Here is a 19,425-nt window from a genome sequence, read left to right on the forward strand (position 1 = left end):
AACTTGATTTGTTTATAAAATATGAATTTCATTTTCACCAAATTACAAATTTCATAACAAGAGTAGTATGTTTTTCAAGATCACTATATATGTACGATTTTCTGTTTGGTCAAATGACACACCAGTGAAATAGCACAACTAGTTGGGAAAGCCACCGACTCCCAAAATTCGTGAAAAATTAATCTTGCGTTACCACTACCATTACACATTTCAATTTGCTATGTGAATCTGACAATATTGTGGTCATTCATAATGTAATGTAATATTTTGTTTTGTAATCTGCAAAGTAAAACTTCCTTAGCAGAAAGTCATCATGTGGCAGGCAGGGATAGGGTGGAGTTTACAAAATAAGCCTTTGCGTTTTTAGTACGCGTGTTGATTCAAGTGTCAGTCATAACACTGCACATAAAAAATTGTCATACTTTCATTCACATATCCACCTCAATATAAGAAATAGCCACCTGTGTATAAAAAAAAATGTTTAAGTACCTTGGATGTCCATCCTACATTAATTTGACTGCTTGATTTCATGGTTGTCCCAGTGGGCAACCACAAATTGTCATATTTGGTTTGAACACATAAATTTGCAAAGCTTGAAAGATTGATCATTTTCTACCCAATACTTATTCAGGTGAGAGACTTTGATATCGAGGAAGAGGCCACATTCTATGAATGCGAAAAGACCTTGTCCCTAATGGGGGACCACGGTGTTGATAATGTTAGAGGTTCCGCCTGGACAGTTAGATACCTGTCTGCGGAAACGAGAGCAACACTTGACCACATGCTAAAGCATGATAGCAATGCCTGCTACAAATGTGGTAGTAAAGATCATTATAGTAGCAACTGCACCAGTGCACAAAGCTCTACTCACCAATACCAGAAGCCTATACCTACTGGTAAGCCATGGACTATAAACATCGTTCAGGTTGGTTATTATGATCAACTTAAATTACACTTATCACATGGCGACGACCATTGATGACTACCTGTGTTCAACTTAAATTACACTTATCACATGGCGACCATTGAAGACTACCTGTGTTCAACTTAAATTACACTTATCACATGGCGACCATTGATGACTACCCGTGTTCAACTTAAATTACACTTATCACATGGCGACCATTGATGACTACCTGTGTTCAACTTAAATTACACTTATCACATGGCGACCATTGATGACTACCTGTGTTCAACTTAAATTACACTTATCACATGGCGACCATTGATGACTACCTGTGATCAACTTAAATTACACTTATCACATGGTGACCATTGATGACTACCTGTGTTCAACTTAAATTACACTTATCACATGGTGACCATTGATGACTACCTGTGTTCAACTTAAATTACACTTATCACATGGCGACCATTGATGACTACCTGTGTTCAACTTAAATTACACTTATCACATGGCGACCATTGATGACTACCTGTGTTCAACTTAAATTACACTTATCACATGGCGACCATTGATGACTACCTGTGTTCAAAGCCTTGGTTGATAATTTATATGCAAAAAAGTTATAGCTGCAAGAAATGGATTTGAGATGAGAGGTGGGGGGGGGGCAACAACCAATGACCTATACAAGTCATGCCCAGATTACTTGTATTACAGTTTATATTTAAGTAAGGCATGCTCTAATTGGTTAACAATAAAATGATGAGAACTTGTCTGAATAACTTGCATAGGGTAGTAGGTTGGACAATTAAAACTAATCAAAGCCTTGAGCTACATCGTTATCATATTCTATTTTGTAAGCCTTATTGCTCTGGTGATCCAGTGTGCAAGAATCAGATCTACGTGGTGGAAAGCTAATATGATGTTCAAGTTTAAAAACACCAACCATAACCTGGAAACCTATTTCGTGATTGAATAAAAATGTGTCACATGACTTGTTCATCAAAATAGTGGTAAAGTAACATAAATAAGAAAACACAAATTAAGAATCCAAACATTCTGTATTTATCGATAGTTTTAAATTTTCTCTTCTAGATCCTGAATATGGTAGATGTGGACGCAAGGGTCATTCCACTGGAGACTGTTATGCCAAGACCTACAGTGGAGGAACCAATATGAATGCCCGTGGATCACGTACCGGTGCATGCTATAAATGTGGTCGCACAAATCATTGGGCTAAGAATTGTTACGCTAAAACTGATGTACATGGCAATCGTCTGTAAAGATGAAATACTGTCAATTTTATATATATATATAGCCTAATTAAAATATTTATCATAACTTTATGATACTGAAATTAAGATTATAATGTTAAAAAATCTGTTATATATTATGTTGCCAGATATTCTTGTAGTGTCACAAAGTTTAATTATTTAAAACAAACATTGACTGTATATACTATGTGTATTTAGTGATTTCTTCAGTTGATGGAATGATCATCTGACTTCCTTGGATTCAAATTGCAAATGAACACTTATTTACCAAAAAAAAAATGGCTGCTATATGTGTACGTAATGGCTGGATGCATGCCACTGGTGGCGCTGTATAAAATCGAAACCTATTGTGGCTTGCTGTAGCTTATTTAGATTTGAGTGTAAACCACAGAAGCAGTTGTTAAATTTGGTGACTAGTTTAGAATGATAGAAAGTGTTTACAGTCTTCAAATAACCAAAATAGACAGCGTGGGTGTCAAGACCGAATATACGCAATTCCGGCATTTCATAATAAATAATATTCATGAGATATGTCTATGTCATAACCTCATTAAAGGTTATTAGCATATTGTGTTTGCAGTGCGCATGCTTCAGGCTCTTTTTTCGTACTCCACAACACATGCACCATCACTGTGAGGTCAATTGAAATTTACGTTACCTGCAACGTAACGTTCAGCATCGTCAATGGGTTTCACCACATTGATGGTGCTGAACTTTGTCTTCATATTCAAAGCTCACACATAAGCATCACTACCAGATGTATACAACAGCTAACAAGCCACACCAACCCAGCGACTGCTGAGGGTTTGTACACACTCTCACCACGTCGTATGCTGTAATATGCAATTAAAATTCTGGTTTCCCCATAACTCTGGGTTGCTCTGCATATAGAATGGTGCTGATTTCTTCAAGTAAAATACTCCACATCAATCTACATTCATTTTATACAAATAATATGCATCTGGCTTCCCATTCAGAAACTTATTAGACTGAACAGTGAGTAAGAAGATGTTTACTATGACAATGAAATGCACAATTTCACCATATTGCATGCAAATAACAGGTTACCTGGTAAACCAACATTTAATACATATGGGTATGGGTAGTTTTATTCAGTGATGCCTTTTCTGTATTTTGGGAACAATCATAGTACCCCTATCAAAAGTCCCTATCAATAAGCCCACTTAAGCTACCGAATTCGGAAACTAGTATCTACTAGCTTGTGCTAGTTTTTAAGGCTAGTGTCTCTACTGTTGAAGTGGATGCTTTGGTATCTAAATTTGTATTATAGTTGAAGGCATTCAAAAATGTATATACTGTTGATGCCATGGGGAGATATACAATTGGATGAAGTAAAAAGATTCCACTTTCAGTTGCATTGTTTACTGCCAGATGTAACTTTGTTTCCATGGCAATAGCACCAACAGTTAGTGGAAGTCAATTCATTGTGGTCAATTAAAACAATCCGGCAACTGTAAGATCGGAGTTACAGCCAGTGTTCAATTGAAAAAGCAAAGTTCATATTATTTCAAAAGTTTTTTTAAGTTCTATCATCAACTGCCAGTCACTTTTTTGGAGGTCTTCTCGGAACCAGTTTTTCACAGCATCTATAGACTGCCGAGTAATCTGAAAAGAGAACATATATAGAAGCCACTCATTGCAATATACAGGGTTTAGATGAAATAAAACTAATTAAATCGTAGTTAAACTCTGCAAAGCTCCTGTGTCAACACAGAATATATGCAATCATAGTGACAGAACAATGGCAGAAGTTCATCACCAATATACAGCAAATTTGATCAAATCGATTCAGAAGTTTTTGAGATTTTGCCTACACAGACTGAAATGAGACAATATGCAAATTAGCTACTTAATATGCAAGAACATTACATAAAAACTAATCATGTCCCAAGGTACCAAATGTAATCAAAATCCACTCAGAAGTTTTTGCTTACACAGACAGGCATACTAAACTCATTTGCACACATTGGAACTAAATATTTAACTCAGTTTCATTTTTAATTCACTTTAATCTAAGAATGTTAAAAGAAATGCTAAGTTGAACAAGAATGATGTAAGTGAACTTACCTTGCTGACAAGCAGATCTGTGTGATCAAAATGTCTACCAAACATCTTTGGAGCATCGCCAGGGAGAGGCGCTATTTTTATACACACTTCCTGTCCTTTTCTTGCGCTTTCTAGCTGCTTGTGATTCATTTCAACTCCTGTAACTATGCCAACATCTAAAAACTAAATAATAATGTATACTCAATCTTTATCTTATGGTATTCTGTGCTTATGTTGATGACCATTTTTCGTATATTGTGTGATGCGTTCAATCAAACAGGACAAAGTTCATACCGTTACTTTGGATTTGACAAACACAAAAGTATGTTCAATATGCAATATTCTCCTCTCAAAGATTGGCATCAGTTCAAAATCAAATCGTTTGATTTTTGTGGCAGACGTTTAGTCCTTCATGCAATACGTGGGATGTCGCAGAAAATCAACTATTATACAAAGCTACTAATATCAAACACATTATTTTGAAATAATGCAAAGATGTTTTGCTGATGACTGTTTGTGAATTATATTTTAATATATGTAGACAAAAGTAAAAACGCCTACTGTAGATAGAGGGCGTGATTTTGGGTAGACAAGGAGGAGTTAGTAATGGTGGCTGTTTGAATGATGTTATGTAGATTTTTGGTCGTCTTTTGAGCTACAGAGAGGAGAACTTAAGTGATGTCCATTCGTAATTAGGGTCAAGTTGGTGTATAACGGACTTTCTCTGAGTTTATGAAGGAAATCTGCTGTCAAATGGTGAGATTTACCTGGGATGGCCCAACATTGTTTTGTGTGCTGCTAATATTGCGTCATAGATGTCAGCACATTTGAAGTGGGTAATGTAATGTTCTACAGTCGTAGTAGGATCATTTATTTGATCTGTCTGATGTCTGATGATGTTGAAAGTACTGATAGTTGCTGTGAATTTCCTGCGTTGCTGTCTAGTCTGAAGGAGTCTTCCAAACTTTCTGTGAGTAATAAGTCAATGTTATTTGATACGAACGATCTGCAAGGAGTCACGTGACCAACGGTTCGTTGCCATTCTTGTCGATACGTCGTGTGGAAGTATATGAACTTGTGAAAACGAAAGCTAAGTGAAAGTTGAACTGTTAATTGAAGTACAAATTCTTGAACTTGTTTATACTTGTTGATGTGTTAATTTTTACTGTTATTTTATTAATTATTTCTTGTATAAAAAATGGTGTTTTATACTGAACATGTGTGTTGGTCATATTTTGTTGAATTCACGAGCTAGATTAGTTTGTTATTTTTTGTTGTGGATCCAAAGCGTATTGTTTTTGTGAATTGGTCATCTCGTAACAAAGACGCAAAACAAACTCCAAATAAACGATAATGAGACTGAGACTGAGGCTATGATTAGTCTGATATCAAAATCTTCTGCATCATCGTTGCCACCCACATTTACGATTGCACACATTTGCAACTGAGGTGAGAAACCTCAGCTTCACATTTGATTGTAATCTGAACATGTCACAAACATATGTACGGCAATATATGCTCCATTCGTTGGATAATTGTAATAGCTGTCCTGCTGGCTGTAATAGAACAATCAACAATAACATGTTCAGAAAGCAGTTGATAGCTTACTGTGCAATGCCAAGAAGTTTGATCATGTCAGCCCAATCTTTACTCTGGTTTTAACAAGCAGCCTTTCGGCTGAGATAGCTCCGCTGTCAGCAATGTACGTTTCAATTAAAGAACTGAAGATATTAGAAAATGACAAATCTGAAACAGGTCTATCTGAGGTACCTACATGTATAACATCAAAGCGATTGGATTTGCGGTTTTTAACAAGAAGTCAAAAATATCACTTTTTACCAAAAATATTCATCAAAATTGAAGATATTATCACAAAATGAACAAATCTGAGAGAGGTCTGCCCAAGGTACATATACACCAAGTATCAAAGCAATAACAATTGCAATCTGATTAAAATCTGATGTAGTGTACGGGCTTTAATTATTTTGGCTATAAACTTATTTTAATTTTATTTTTTATTATATTTGTTATTGATGCCCTTTTATTTTATTATTTTACTTTGATTTTGAGATTTTTTTTTTTAATTCCGCCCTACCTACATCTGATCCGACGCCTATGTAACGAGATTTCAACGAGACCCACTATCGACGATTTTAGTCAACGAATCACATACCTCCTTCTATAGCGCACATGATGACGTCACCTGGTGGCAAACACACTCAAATAAAATGGTGGGTTATACCGACGTTAGCGACCGTGAATAACACGGCTTTTCGGTAAGTTTATCATTGTCAAATGCAACAAAAGTCATTTTTATGTTAATATTGTGACTCGAATGGTTTTAAATCGTTATTCCGCATAGTTATTCTGGGAGAGTTGATTTTGTTTCCACCGGTTCGACCGAACACCAGTGTCTTTTTCCAGTCGCCTGCCCTGGAGACAGGTGATGTTTTGTTGACGATCGGGCCAAAATCGTCTACGGTATTGAAGCTGTAAATATTCATCAAATTGTATCAACATTTTGTACATTATACAATAACTCTTTATTAAAGTAATTGAGCTGATTTGGACTGGAAAAAAATATTTTTTATTTGGAACACATCGCAATTGATCAGGAAATATTTGTTTGCTCCAATTTTCTGCGTCGATGCCGTGGGCGGGTTGACCGTTGTACAATTTAAAAACAGTTTGCATTGTTTACTATAGCTGTTTACAGTGTTCTAATCATTACGATTTACTTAGTTTTTTGCTTCCATTCTAGATAATTATGCTCAGTGATGTAAAATTGAAGCGATGACTGAATGAATGAACCTTGGCTGGACAAGATGTATCTGGAAGTGTACACATTTGTTGGAAGTGAAAAAAATATTCAATGTAATGACAAAAATTGTAAAATGCTGTGGAATTTCTTTTGCAAATAAAAATATACTAGCAATTTTCTATTAATGGTTTATTCAAGTGGGCAAAATACAATGTACAGAAAGATTGCCCGTATACACTGAAAAGTAAGCAACCGACAGACTGTATAAAAGGGGGGCTGTGATTGGCTGTTACTTACGCGAGATTTGAACGGGACTTACATAGGCGTCGGATCAGATGTAGGTAGGGCGGAATTAAAAAAAATCAAAATCAAAGTAAAATAATGAGATAAAAGGGCATTAATAACAAAAGTAATAAAAAATTAAATTAAAATAAGTTTATAGCCAAAATAATTAAAGCCTGTACACTACATCAGATTTTAATCAGATTGTAACAATTGTAGTTTTCCAAAATTTTCAATAAAGTAAAAAGTTGACACAGACGACGGACAATCACTCATGATAAGCTCCGCTGTCAACTTTGTCGAGTGGAGCTTAAAACTAAATCACTGAGCTTGTTGAAAAAATACACCTAATATTCAAATGTGGTAAAATGTAATACATATTATTGTTATGGACACCCTAAGCTATTGCAAATTAATTTTAAACTAAACTTCATCCATGAGTAAACTCAATCAGCAACATATACATGCTATAATAATTATATGACAACAAATTGTACAAAGTTGAACTTACTTCTTTAGACGGGACACACACAGGCGTTCCTTCTTTTACAATTCCTGCCTCTATCACAACTCCCACCACAATAGGATCACGGCTATTAAATATAAACTGCGGTAATATTCTAATTTTACATGGAAATACGGCTACATGTTTGAATTCTTCTCGCTTTTTCTGCTTTAATTCATCTCTGTATCGCATGAAACTGTCAAATAAATGGTAAATAATATCTGCTTGGAAGATTCGGACTCCTTCTTTCTCCGCCATTTCTTGCGCTTCCCTTTCCACTTTCACATCAAACGCTAAAAGTACAGCATACCTAGAAAAACCCAAGTGTTAGTTATGAATGACATGTTATAGAATAGAATAGAATAGAATATTGCTTTATTACAACATTAAAGAAATTTTGACAATTCTTTTTTGATTTCTACACATGTAGAAGTTCATAAAGTTAAAAACAAAACAAAACAAAACAAAAGTGTGACAAACAAACAAGGAAAAGTAAACTACTGTGGTATTTTTTGCTCTCTTATTGTATACGCTGTTTTGATATATTTAATTAACCCCAGTAATTGTTGTCTAGTATGGGCATTCATAATACATATAAATTTGTCCTTGTTTTTGATACCATTGATGTTATCAAACAAGGAATATAATTCCTGTCTTCTGATTCATAATAAACAAGCCATGCATGAAATAGTCCCAGTTAGTTATCGAATTTAAGATATATAGTTTTGTTTATAGTAATATAGATGGAACATAAACATGTCAGGAATATGATTATGATGATTGTTTAACATTAAAATGATTGACATTTGTATCTGATCGTCAAACAAGTATTGAGAGATATAGCTCTGGAACAGCATTAAATAAAACAAAATCAGCCATTTTGAATACATGTATAATGAATATATAAAATTTGAACATAATCAGTCAAAGCATGTCAGAGATATGGCACTAGAGCTGCATTCATTAATACAAAAATGGCCACCAGTCGGCCATTTTAAATCTGATCTGAAAAATAAAATGACGTGCATCAGGAACCCATAATGTCTAATGTTTGTTCCAAGTTTGAACAAAATCCATCCATAAATGCCAGATATGATATTTGATGATTTTTTAGCACAAAAATGGCAATCATTCGGCCATTTTGAATAGGATCGTCAAACCAATATATCTCTATATCTATGACATGATTTATAATGAATATTTAAAATTTGAACATAATCAGTCTAAGCAAGTCAGAGATATGGCACTAGAACCACATTCATTAAAACAAAATGGCTGCCAGTCGGCCATTTTGAATCTTACATGTATCTGAAAAACAAAATGATGTGCATCAAGGTCCTATAATGTCCAACGTATATACAAGGTAACAAAATCCAACGGAAGCACGGACGTCAAAACATAAATCCCTGTTTTCGGACTGCGTCCGAACGGAGACTAACAATGAAGAAATAGACTTTATTGGAGTTATGTCATTATCAAATTGATATGCCTAGGATAGGGCACACAATCTCTGCAAGTTTGAATATAAAATTGTACGAGTGCTAGCATACCACCAATTTAGAAAAAACTGCATTTTATAACTTGAAAATATTAAATTTTTGGGGGGATTTCTTTTTGCTCATGTATTGAGTATGACTATTAATGTCTGTGCAAACAATAGAAATGTTTGCAGGATACAGTATAACCCATATTTGAAATGTTTGCAGGATACAGTATAACCCATATTTGAAATGTTTGCAGGATACAGTATAACCCATATTTGAAATATATGTGACTAAGCTTTTATGTGTAGTTTCTACACCACAAATAGACAGAAAAAAACATTCTACCTCACATCATCCAGATTTTCAAAAAAATAAAAAGACAATGTTTTTGGTAAATGAAATGTTTTACATTTTCCTCACTTAGCCTGTGTATCAACTGCCCAATATAACACGATTTAAAAAAAAAAAAAGGTTGGTGACCATTGTTTTTGATTATTGCTACTAGTTTCTAATAATAGTATAATCTGTAAATAAAAAAACATAACTTACTGTGTGTCATGCTCTAACATAACCATGGCTTTCATGATGTCTCTTTTATGTACAGGACCTATATTAATACCAGCATACTGTAATAACATTATAACATGGTGTTAAAATGACGATCATTATGTTGTGTATTTTTTGGATATCAGATACATCACCCACTTTATTCCTATTTACTATGCAGAGTAAATGAAAGGGTCATGGATCAAGTAACCAGTACATTATAAATTATAAAAGACCTCAGATAGCAGATGCCCACAATTCTTAAGAGACTGAGACCATTATTCATTCTGACTGAGACCATTATTCATTCTGACTGAATTCAAAACAAAAGCAAGAACACTGTATGGTCCACATGTACTACATATACATACCAAAAATGACAAAAATATTCATCAAAATTAGAGAATTGAAGATATCATCACAAAATGAACAAATCTGAGAGAGGTCCACATGTAGTACCTATATATGTGATATTAAAGCAATCAGACTTGAGGTTTTTAACAAGAAGTCAAAAATATCACTTTTTACCAAAAATGACAAAAATATTCACCAAAATTAGAGAATTGAAGATATCATTACAAAATAAACAAATCTGAAAGAGGTCCACATGTAGTACCTATATATGTAATATCAAACCAACTGGACTTGCGGTTTTTAACAAGAAGTTGAAAATATCACTTTTTACCAAAAATGACAAAAATATTCACCAAAATTAGAGAATTCAAGATATCATTACAAAATGAACAAATCTGAGAGAGGTCCACATGTAGTACCTATATATGTATTATCAAACCAACTGGACTTGCGGTTTCTAACAAGAAGTCAAAAATATTGCTTTTTACCAAAAATTACAAAAATATTCACCAAAATTATAGAATTAAAGATATCATCACGAAATGAACAAATCTGCGAGAGATCCACATGTAGTACCTATATATGTAATATCAAAGTAATTGGACTTGCGTTTTTTTACAAGAAGTCAAAATAACACTTTTTACCAAAAAACAAATATATTCACCAACAAGTCATTGAAAATGACACAGTGCCCATTAAGTTCTCTTTGTGCTCGTCATATTAAAGTGGAGGGGTTGTCGCGAGCGTTTTCTTGAAACTTGAGTTCCAAGTGGCATATACAACAGATTGTTTATTTACATCAAAACACGTGTTCCGTGTAGTAGTAATATGGCCAAAAATAAAAACAGCCGTTATTCGGCCATCTTTGAACTGATTATGAAACACACTGATCTGTATGATGTATGTGCCAAATACAAATGAAAATGGTACATAAATTGTGGAAATATAGTAGTAAGGCCAAAAAGTCAGATGGCTGTCAATCAGCCATCCTTGACCAGATTTTGAAACAAATTGTCATGGACATGCATCCTAACATGTATAAAGTACATGTATGTGCCAAATTTGAATGAAAACTGACAGAGCACGTCCAAGATACCGCATAAAAAAACAAAAACAAGATGCCTGCCAGTCGACCATCTTTGATCCAATTGCGAAATAAATCATCATGGACATGTATCCTAACATGTATAATCTATGTACCAAGTTTGAATGACAACTGACAAAGCATGTCCAAAATACAACATTTTCAAAAAAACAAGATGGCTGCCAGTCGGCCATTTTGAATCGAATCACGAAACCACTGCATGTGCATATGTCCCACATAAGATACTAGGCACATGCAAAGAATGAACGGAATCGGTCCACAGGATTCTGAAATATGACGTTGGACAGACTGACGAACAGACAGACGAACACACGAACGGTCAGACGGACAGACTCAGGAACTCACAGACGGTCGGGGACATGTATCCTAACATGTATGATCTATGTACTAAATTTGAATGAAAACTGACAAAGCATGTCCAAAATACGACATTTTCAAAAAACAAGATGGCTGCCAGTCGGCCATCTTTGATCCAATTGTGAAATAAATCATCATGGACATGTATCCTAACATGTATAATCTATGTACCAAGTTTGAATGAAAACTGACAAAGCATGTCCAAAATACAACATTTTCAAAAAACAAGATGGCTGCCAGTCGGCCATTTTATATCGAATCACTAAACCACTGCATGTGCATATGTCCCACATAAAGTACTAGGCACATGCAAAGAATGAACGGAATCGGTCCAAGGGATTCTGAGATATGACTCCGAACAGTCGCACAGACGAACGGAGACCGAATTATAAGTCCCCGTTTTCGGACTTCGTCCGAACGGGGACTAAAAATAGAGAATTTGAGATTTTGACATGAAATGAGCAAATCTGAGAAAGAACCATCCAAGGTACTCGCATATCAAATTTGAAAACATTCTGACTTGCGGTTTCGAAGAAGTTGAAATTGTAAAGTTGACGCCGCCGCCAATGGACAATCAGTAATATGAACAGCTCCGCTGTGACGACTTTGTTGACAGCAGAACTAAAAAAAGTACACTGAACTGTGCACAACACAACATATGGTAGCACTCTAAACTTACAGGTATTTTGGATGTCCTGAGAAATTCTAATAAAGCTTCCAGTGATCCAAGTGTAGATGCCTGTACTAATACTCCTCTGTCAGACAGTTTAAATGATTTCAATGTGTCTTCTAAAGCTGCTTCTACTTCTTCCTATAAAAACAAAAAAACTCACACTGGTGTTAAACAGACAATAGCAGGTGAATGATAATTAGGTTTTATTACCCATGTTATCATTTCAAATGACTATGCAAATGATATGCAAATATTATGCATAATTCTTCTGGGAACAATGATTACCAATGCAGTCTAGCCTCCATGAATGAAACTGGGGAATAAATATTAGAGTCCTGAAATAATTTTGTAATGTATAAGCCATTTACTATTGTCAAATACAAAATGGCAGCCGAAGTTACATTATAGGTGTAAACCATTGCTGTTGCTAAGAATTTTACATCATTTGTAGAAACAAAATTTTGCTAAATTCAATGACACTTCGTGTCGTAAAACCCAAGAACATTTTTCACTGCTACAAAATTTGTGAAAATTTTTTGTCACGAAATTAAAGCAGTATATAGAAACCAAAACTTGTTATTAGGTTTTTGAACTGAATGAAACCTTCACAACATGTGACATAACTCACCTTGCATATTTCTATCTCATCTTGCTGTACAGCTACTAACAGTTGTGTCCCAGCAACAGCTTTCTCCAAATCTTTGGCAAGAATCTTCACACCTTGAGCAGCTTTGATTTCTTTAAATTTATTGTAAGGATTCTAGGCAGAATGAAAATTTATTGTGAGGATTCTAGGCGTAATTAAAACTACTTTGTAAGGAGTCTAGGCAGAATGAAAATTTATTGTGAGGATTCTAGGTATAATTAAAAGTATTTTGTAAGGATTCTAGGCAGAATGAAAATTTATTGTGAGGATGCTAGGCATAATTAAAAGTACTTTGTAAGGATTCTAGGCAGAATGAAAATTTATTGTGAGGATGCTAGGCATAATTAAAAGTACTTTGTAAGGATTCTAGGCAGAATGAAAATTTATTGTGAGGATTCTAGGCATAATTAAAAGTACATTGTAAGGATTCTAGGCAGAATAAAAAAATAATGTGAGGATTCTAGGCATAATTAAAAGTACTTTGTAAGGATTCTAGGCAGAATGAAAATTTATTGTGAGGATGCTAGGCATAATTAAAAGTACTTTGTAAGGATTCTAGGCAGAATGAAAATTTATTGTGAGGATTCTAGGCATAATTAAAAGTACTTTGTAAGGATTCTAGGCAGAATGAAAATTTATTGTGAGGATTCTAGGCATAGTTAAAAGTATTTTGTAAGGATTCTAGGCATAATGAAAAGTTATTGTAAAAAGTTTAAGCAGAATGAAATGTCATTGTAAAGATTGTAGGCAGTATGAAAAGAATAATGTAATGTGAGTAATTACTGGTTTCAATAAAAAAAAAAATTTCTCTAGATCGGTAAACTAAATACCATCCCAAATTCAAAAAAAATTTGTTCACAACAAAAATTTATATAATCTTTTTGTAAAAATCATTCTCATTTTCTGCATTCAAGTATTGTACTCAGTTTAGATTTTAGTTTTAGGCGATGGTTCTTCGAACCCGCCTATTCACATAGTTCATACCCACCATAGACTCCGGTCAGTCAAAATGACTATTTTGAACTGTAGACATTAATCAGCGCTTCTGCTGGTGACAGAGAGATAGAATCTAGGTCAGGGGAAGCCCCATGACCCCAAGATTTCTTCCCTTACGTCACAAACCACGTGACCGAGGCCATATGGAAGCGCCACTAACGGCTGGACAATAACTCTGGTTCCTTTCTCTCCGCCTCGAGGACTTAGACCAACGCTACGGAAAGAGTGGGGTGGTTGAGGGGGGGGGGGACGGAGTCTATGGTGGGTTTGAACTATGTGAATAGGCGGGTTCGGAGAACCCTCTGCCTAAATTCACTACGTTCAATTACCCACCATAGACTCCGGTCAGTCAAAATGACTATTTTGAACTGTAGGCAGAGTCAGACGCTGATAGGTGGCGGGTTTTCCGAGCAAACAGAAAATGATGAAAGTCTATTCCCAGTCCGGGATGAAACAAACTACAATAAACTCAACACCTTAGTTAAGACCCAAAAAGGGTGGTGTCTTACCTTGCCTGTGCTGTCCCCAGAGCAAGAAGCCAAAATGCTGCTACGGTGACAGGGTTCGGTGTGCCCAAGAAAGCTAGACTCCAACCAAATTCTGGGGGTAGTAAGCTTTCGAAGTAAGGACCGAAACAGTTCGGCCAATGGTAGCACTAGTGAGTTGGCAATCGCACAGACCTCATGCGCTCGTTCTTGGTGTCTCTGCAAGCTCTGTGTCGAGGCAGTTAAAGTATTATAGACCTCTAATACAGTCGCAGTAAACCACCTGATTATGGAAGTTGTGGAGGCCGGCCTATGGTGTCTGCCTGGGCCGTAACACAAAAGACATGTGCCTGGCACCCCGTCCTGAATCCTTATTACAGTTTAGTAGTAACTCCGGGCTCGAACCGGGCAGAGAGCAATTCCTCCTGACCCTCCGGGCAGACAAAATTTGACAGCCAGGGGATGACGATCGGATGAGGATCGTGTCCTGGGATTTGGTTCTAGACGAGAAACCTGATTTGTGTCTTTAGCACAACTTGATTGTCCATAACGGTGGTACATCATTCGAGAAGGACAATGCCCCCAGCTCTGGCCGATGCCTACCTCAGGCCAGGGCCAGTAGGAAGACTATTTTCCACGTCAAAAATTTGAGTGGTACTGATCGGAGAGGCTCAAAGGGCGGTCTGCTTAGAGCAGACAACACAGCCAACAAGTCCCAGTTGGGCGGTTCCCTTGTATGGGGTCTGGAAAGCAGTAAATAGTCTCCTAATAATAGGACAATCGGTTAGTCTTGTTCCCGTACGTTTGAATGGTGGGGGATAAGGCCAACCTGTAGCCAATGATCGCTGCGTAGGACAAACCCACTTCATCAAACAGGTGGACGAAGGAGCCTGCTACCTGGCCAATAGAGGGATGGTATGGATCAATCTCCCTTCCGCTACACCAATCAGTGTATGCTCGCAGCCTAAAAATGTAGGCAGTGTTGGTGGAATCCCTGTTCGCCCTGGCCAGATAAAGCTTTCGTATGTGCGGGTCTACTGAGAGCCTCTATGCGTGTAAGTGATACCCGCTAGGCTCGTCGGTAGTGCGCAGTCTGGTTGGGAAGGCAGGTCCGGTAAGTCTGGAAGCACTACTGATGTTTCGACTAGCATTTCCGACAGAAGTGGAAACTGGGCCTTGCTTGGCCAATTGGGTACAACCAATGATAATATGCAGGTGTGCACCTGTCGAAGTTTTCTCCGGTGCCCGGTGAACTAGCGGGAAGGGAGGAAAGGCGTACACAACTAAGTGGGTCCACAAGGTTAGCAAAGCGACCCTGGCCCAGGCTCCTGGAGTCGGCAGGAGTGTTACGTACGTCGGAAGCTGGCGTTCCGGGGTGCGGCAAACTTGTCTAACCTTGGACCGGCCCACAGCCGAAACAGCCTGGAGGCTTGTATCAGCCACTCTGTGTTCTGGAGACAGAGCCGCCATGAAAGGGCGTCTGCCAGACTGTTCCTCACCCCTGGAAGGTGGTGTGCGGTTAGCTCCACATTGTATTCCAGGCACCAAAGGAGGATTTGCTCAGCTAGGACTGGCAATGATGGGGAACGCGCGCCCCCTCCTTCTTGAAGAAGACCACCGCTGTGTTGCCTGTGCGGAGCAGGACTCTGTGGTCTTGAACTACGGGTAGAAAGCGTGGTAGTGCTAAGTATACTGCTTTTAGTTTGAGCCGGTTGATATGGCAGTCCCGAAACTAATGCGGGGGCCATATCCTGGCTTGTTCGTCTAATAGATGCGCTCCCCAACCTTGGGAGGAGACATCTGTTACCAGAGTCATACCTGCGGCGAGTTCAAAATCCGCCTATCTAGTTCCCATAGGAGAGCTCGGCGTTATAACAAGCGTTATACCATGTGGCTGCGTAGTGCAGCCTGAGGAACAACCCTTCGAACTGAGGTCATCATTCTGATGATTCGCATTAGTTCTCGGAGGAACACTGAGGGAACGCTGACTAGGCGTTCGGCTAGGCTGCTTAGCGCTAAGCAACACGCTTGAAATAGCTAAACCAAGCTTACCTCTGTGTCAAAACTCCATGCCCAGGGATACCAACTGCGCATTGGGTTGAGATGAAACTTGTCGATTTACTAACGAGCCCAACTGGTGAAGTAAATCCTGTGTTAGCCTGACATGTTTGGCTATTAACCCCTTGTCCGGGTTATGAAGTAACCAGTCGTCTAGGTACGGATTGAGGTGTACCGACATTTGGTGAAGCAGCAGCACTACCTGTTTCATCACTCTGGTGAACATGTAGGGCACTGTGCATAACCCGAACGGGGAGCACCCGAAATTCGAATACTTGGCCCAGCTGGGCGATTCGAAAGAGATGGCAACCCGCTGGGTGCATCGCTATGTGCAGTTAAGCCCCACTCAATTCTAGTGGGGCTAGCCAGTTGAAACTGTGGATGGAGAGGAGAACCCTGAATGGGGTGGTGCTCCCTTCTCCCATGAGGCGAGTTCCCCAAGGCCTGAAATAGTCACTAAGTTGTGACCTGGCCACTCGCCGAACACATGACTGTCCCCCCGGTTGCAGAGGTAAGCGTCAAACATGCTTCCCCCGCTGCCGGGGTAGACGTCCGCCCGAGGAGGGTGAGGAGCCACCACCTGGCTCTTTCCTCCCTGGGGGCGCGCCACTACTCTTCCCTCCCATGCAAGGGTATGAGCGCTTGCCTCCTGGCTGACTCTGGCGGACAACGCCCTAGGGCGTTGTGTTTTCTGTGCTTGGGGTACCCTCTGCTTGCCCTTGGCAGGGTCAACTGGCTAGCGGATTTGATCTGAACCCTCTGGTTCATTGCACTCTGAAGCTCCGAGACTGTACCCACCATTCCCCGAACAAAGAAGATGGGAGATGTCCAGTCTGTGTCACTGAGATAGGGACGTACCCCCTGACTCAGCTTGCTGGCAAAAACACACGCATCGAAGGCCGCGTCTCATTGCGCAGAAGTGGCCCTGGCCATGAGAGCCAGGTGACACTAGGGGATGTCGCACGTAGATGTGCGGTGGCCCACCAATAAATGTGTCGCCTGGTCTAGGAGGCTGGTGCATTCTGCCTCCGAGGTCTCAGAGTACTTGGCGCGCACGATATTGCGCTCAAGCAACTCTGCCTTCAGAGCGTGGTAGATAGTCTCAGATTGACCTGGCGAGAGCGCCCATGAAACGGGGCTGTCCCCCCTTTACCCGGTCTGCCCAACGGAAATTCGTGGTACCAGGGTCTGGGGAAGGAGCCTTGGGATCCGGTTGGGGGTATTTTGGTCTCATCCCACACTTTGGGGACTGATCCCGAAACCACACCGACCTGGTAGCGTTTGGTCCAGCGGAAAGTGTTGCATAAGATTTTACCCCATCCGGGGGCCTTAAGCGTTACCTCCTCCGCGGCTGACCAACGTCTGCCCATCAACACCGTTTGCGTGCCCTGTGTCCCACTCCGCACTCAGACAGACAGGGAGAGACATGCTGACGGAGTTGCTTTGAATCCCGACGCCCGTGATCCCATAAGCATTGAAGCAACTGAAAGAGGTCGCCTTAGCATCAGGAGTGGGGGTATTTACATCGTATCACTATAATCGATGGAACTCCGTATCACCCCAAAAGCGTGGCTCACCGAGTCGTTACGGATGGAAGATTCTGAGGGAACGCCCGAGGTACCGGCTGTATCCGACGCGAGTGAACTCTGTCTCCTTTTCACTTTAAATATGCGAGAGAGAACGTGTTCGACTGTGCGTCTCATAACAGGGTCGGTTCCCTCTGGGGACGCCCATGGGTCAGTGAGAAGGGAGTCAAAACCCACAGCGGAGACCGGACACAAGAGTAAAATTCGTTACCGTTGTACCATTACCGCGCGACGAACCCTGGCTGGCTGAAAGTAGGTTGGTCAACGTGTGCCCTGCCCTGAAAGCCCTGCCCTGAAAGCCCTGCCCCGAGCTCGGAGGCTTGGCTGCCAGCACCCCGTTGGCATTCAGTGCCCGAGGCTCCAGAGGAGGCCCGGTGAAATTAGCAATTAGTCTCGGCCTGACCCAAATTAGTAGGAGAGCCGCGGCTGGAAGCGGGAGTTCCCCGGAAGAGACGTGTTTGAATGCAAACATGCTTTCGTGTTTCTTTCTGTTTGCCCACTGGGGGCCGCAGTGGAGACAGCTTGCTACCCGGCCTGCCAGAGATGCAATTTCCCCCGACAGTCCTTCGACCAAAGCCCTCAACTCCGAGGCAAACCCGGTGCCGTGCGAGGAAAGATCCACAAAGGGACCCTCGACAGGCCCCATAGAGGGAAAAAAACTACCAGGGGCACAGCCTCACTGTAGCCGGTAAAATCGAGTAAACCACTGCCTGAAAACACAGACTGTGAAGATGCCCTCCGACCGGTACCTCCACTGTCGGGCCTCCTACTCAACGTCCCGGTACGCGAAGCACCGGTAGCCCAGTGTGAGAACTTTCCAATCATGCCAAACACACAACTCACTTTAACCGATTTTTACTGGATGCACGACCTTGCTGTGAAAAAACGGGTCAGTCTCAGCAATTTTGATGGCTCTGAAAAAAATATCTCAGGCCTCAGAACTCGAGTGAAAAACGCACGCCTTCAAGGCAATGACCCCGAACCTCGCACGCAGCCACGGCGAAAAAGCATATTGGATGCAGGTTCTATGCTGGTAAATTCTGAATATAACCACTGCACAGTCGACTTGAAAACGAGTAGACCAAAAAACGGCAGGGAGTCATGGAGCTGTCATTACATCTATTCATTTCTATATACGTAGATCAAGCAAAAATGAAGACGACATGCATGAGGAAAACGAATTACAGTAGTAAAAGGAGCCGCCACGAAACCAACAAGTGGTTACGTAGTGGCGCTGGGTTTTAATTTTTTTGTTGTGAAAAATATTACACACAAAGGGGAAAACGACACGAGGGTAAAGAAGACAAGAAAAACTTATCCTACCAGTTAGAATGTCGAATGC

At 39.6% G+C, this 19,425-nt stretch overlaps 2 protein-coding genes and 1 long non-coding RNA gene across 3 annotated transcripts in view; 2 read left to right on the forward strand and 1 right to left on the reverse strand.

Annotated features, from left to right (window-relative positions):
* Positions 1-583: 583 nt before the first annotated feature.
* LOC102803747 (uncharacterized) lies at positions 584-2,265 on the forward strand (the record flags this gene model as incomplete). The annotated part of the gene is made up of 2 exons (XM_006813201.2): positions 584-896; positions 2,000-2,265. Coding segments are annotated over 2 exons (501 nt in total), but the record flags the coding sequence as incomplete, so codon positions are not given.
* Positions 2,266-3,104: 839 nt separating this feature from the next.
* The window catches only part of LOC100373703 (eukaryotic translation initiation factor 5B-like), a 62,951-nt gene continuing 46,630 nt past the window's right edge, over positions 3,105-19,425 (reverse strand). Inside the window, exons 20-25 of the mRNA XM_085498144.1 lie at positions 12,941-13,072; positions 12,319-12,450; positions 9,827-9,903; positions 7,800-8,103; positions 4,267-4,428; positions 3,105-3,804 (exon numbers count right to left, since the gene is read on the reverse strand). Of these exons, the coding sequence (XP_085354270.1) occupies positions 3,697-3,804; positions 4,267-4,428; positions 7,800-8,103; positions 9,827-9,903; positions 12,319-12,450; positions 12,941-13,072 (915 nt within the window). The 3' untranslated portion in view covers positions 3,105-3,696. The remainder of the gene's footprint in view (positions 3,805-4,266; positions 4,429-7,799; positions 8,104-9,826; positions 9,904-12,318; positions 12,451-12,940; positions 13,073-19,425) is intronic.
* Positions 6,454-7,184, forward strand: LOC146747413 (uncharacterized). The gene is made up of 2 exons (XR_014929231.1): positions 6,454-6,521; positions 7,007-7,184. It is a non-coding gene; the product is annotated as an uncharacterized LOC146747413 (long non-coding RNA).

This window comes from Saccoglossus kowalevskii, chromosome 4 (genome assembly GCF_978046115.1).
Source record: "Saccoglossus kowalevskii chromosome 4, keSacKowa6.1, whole genome shotgun sequence".
Taxonomy (NCBI): domain Eukaryota; kingdom Metazoa; phylum Hemichordata; class Enteropneusta; family Harrimaniidae; genus Saccoglossus; species Saccoglossus kowalevskii.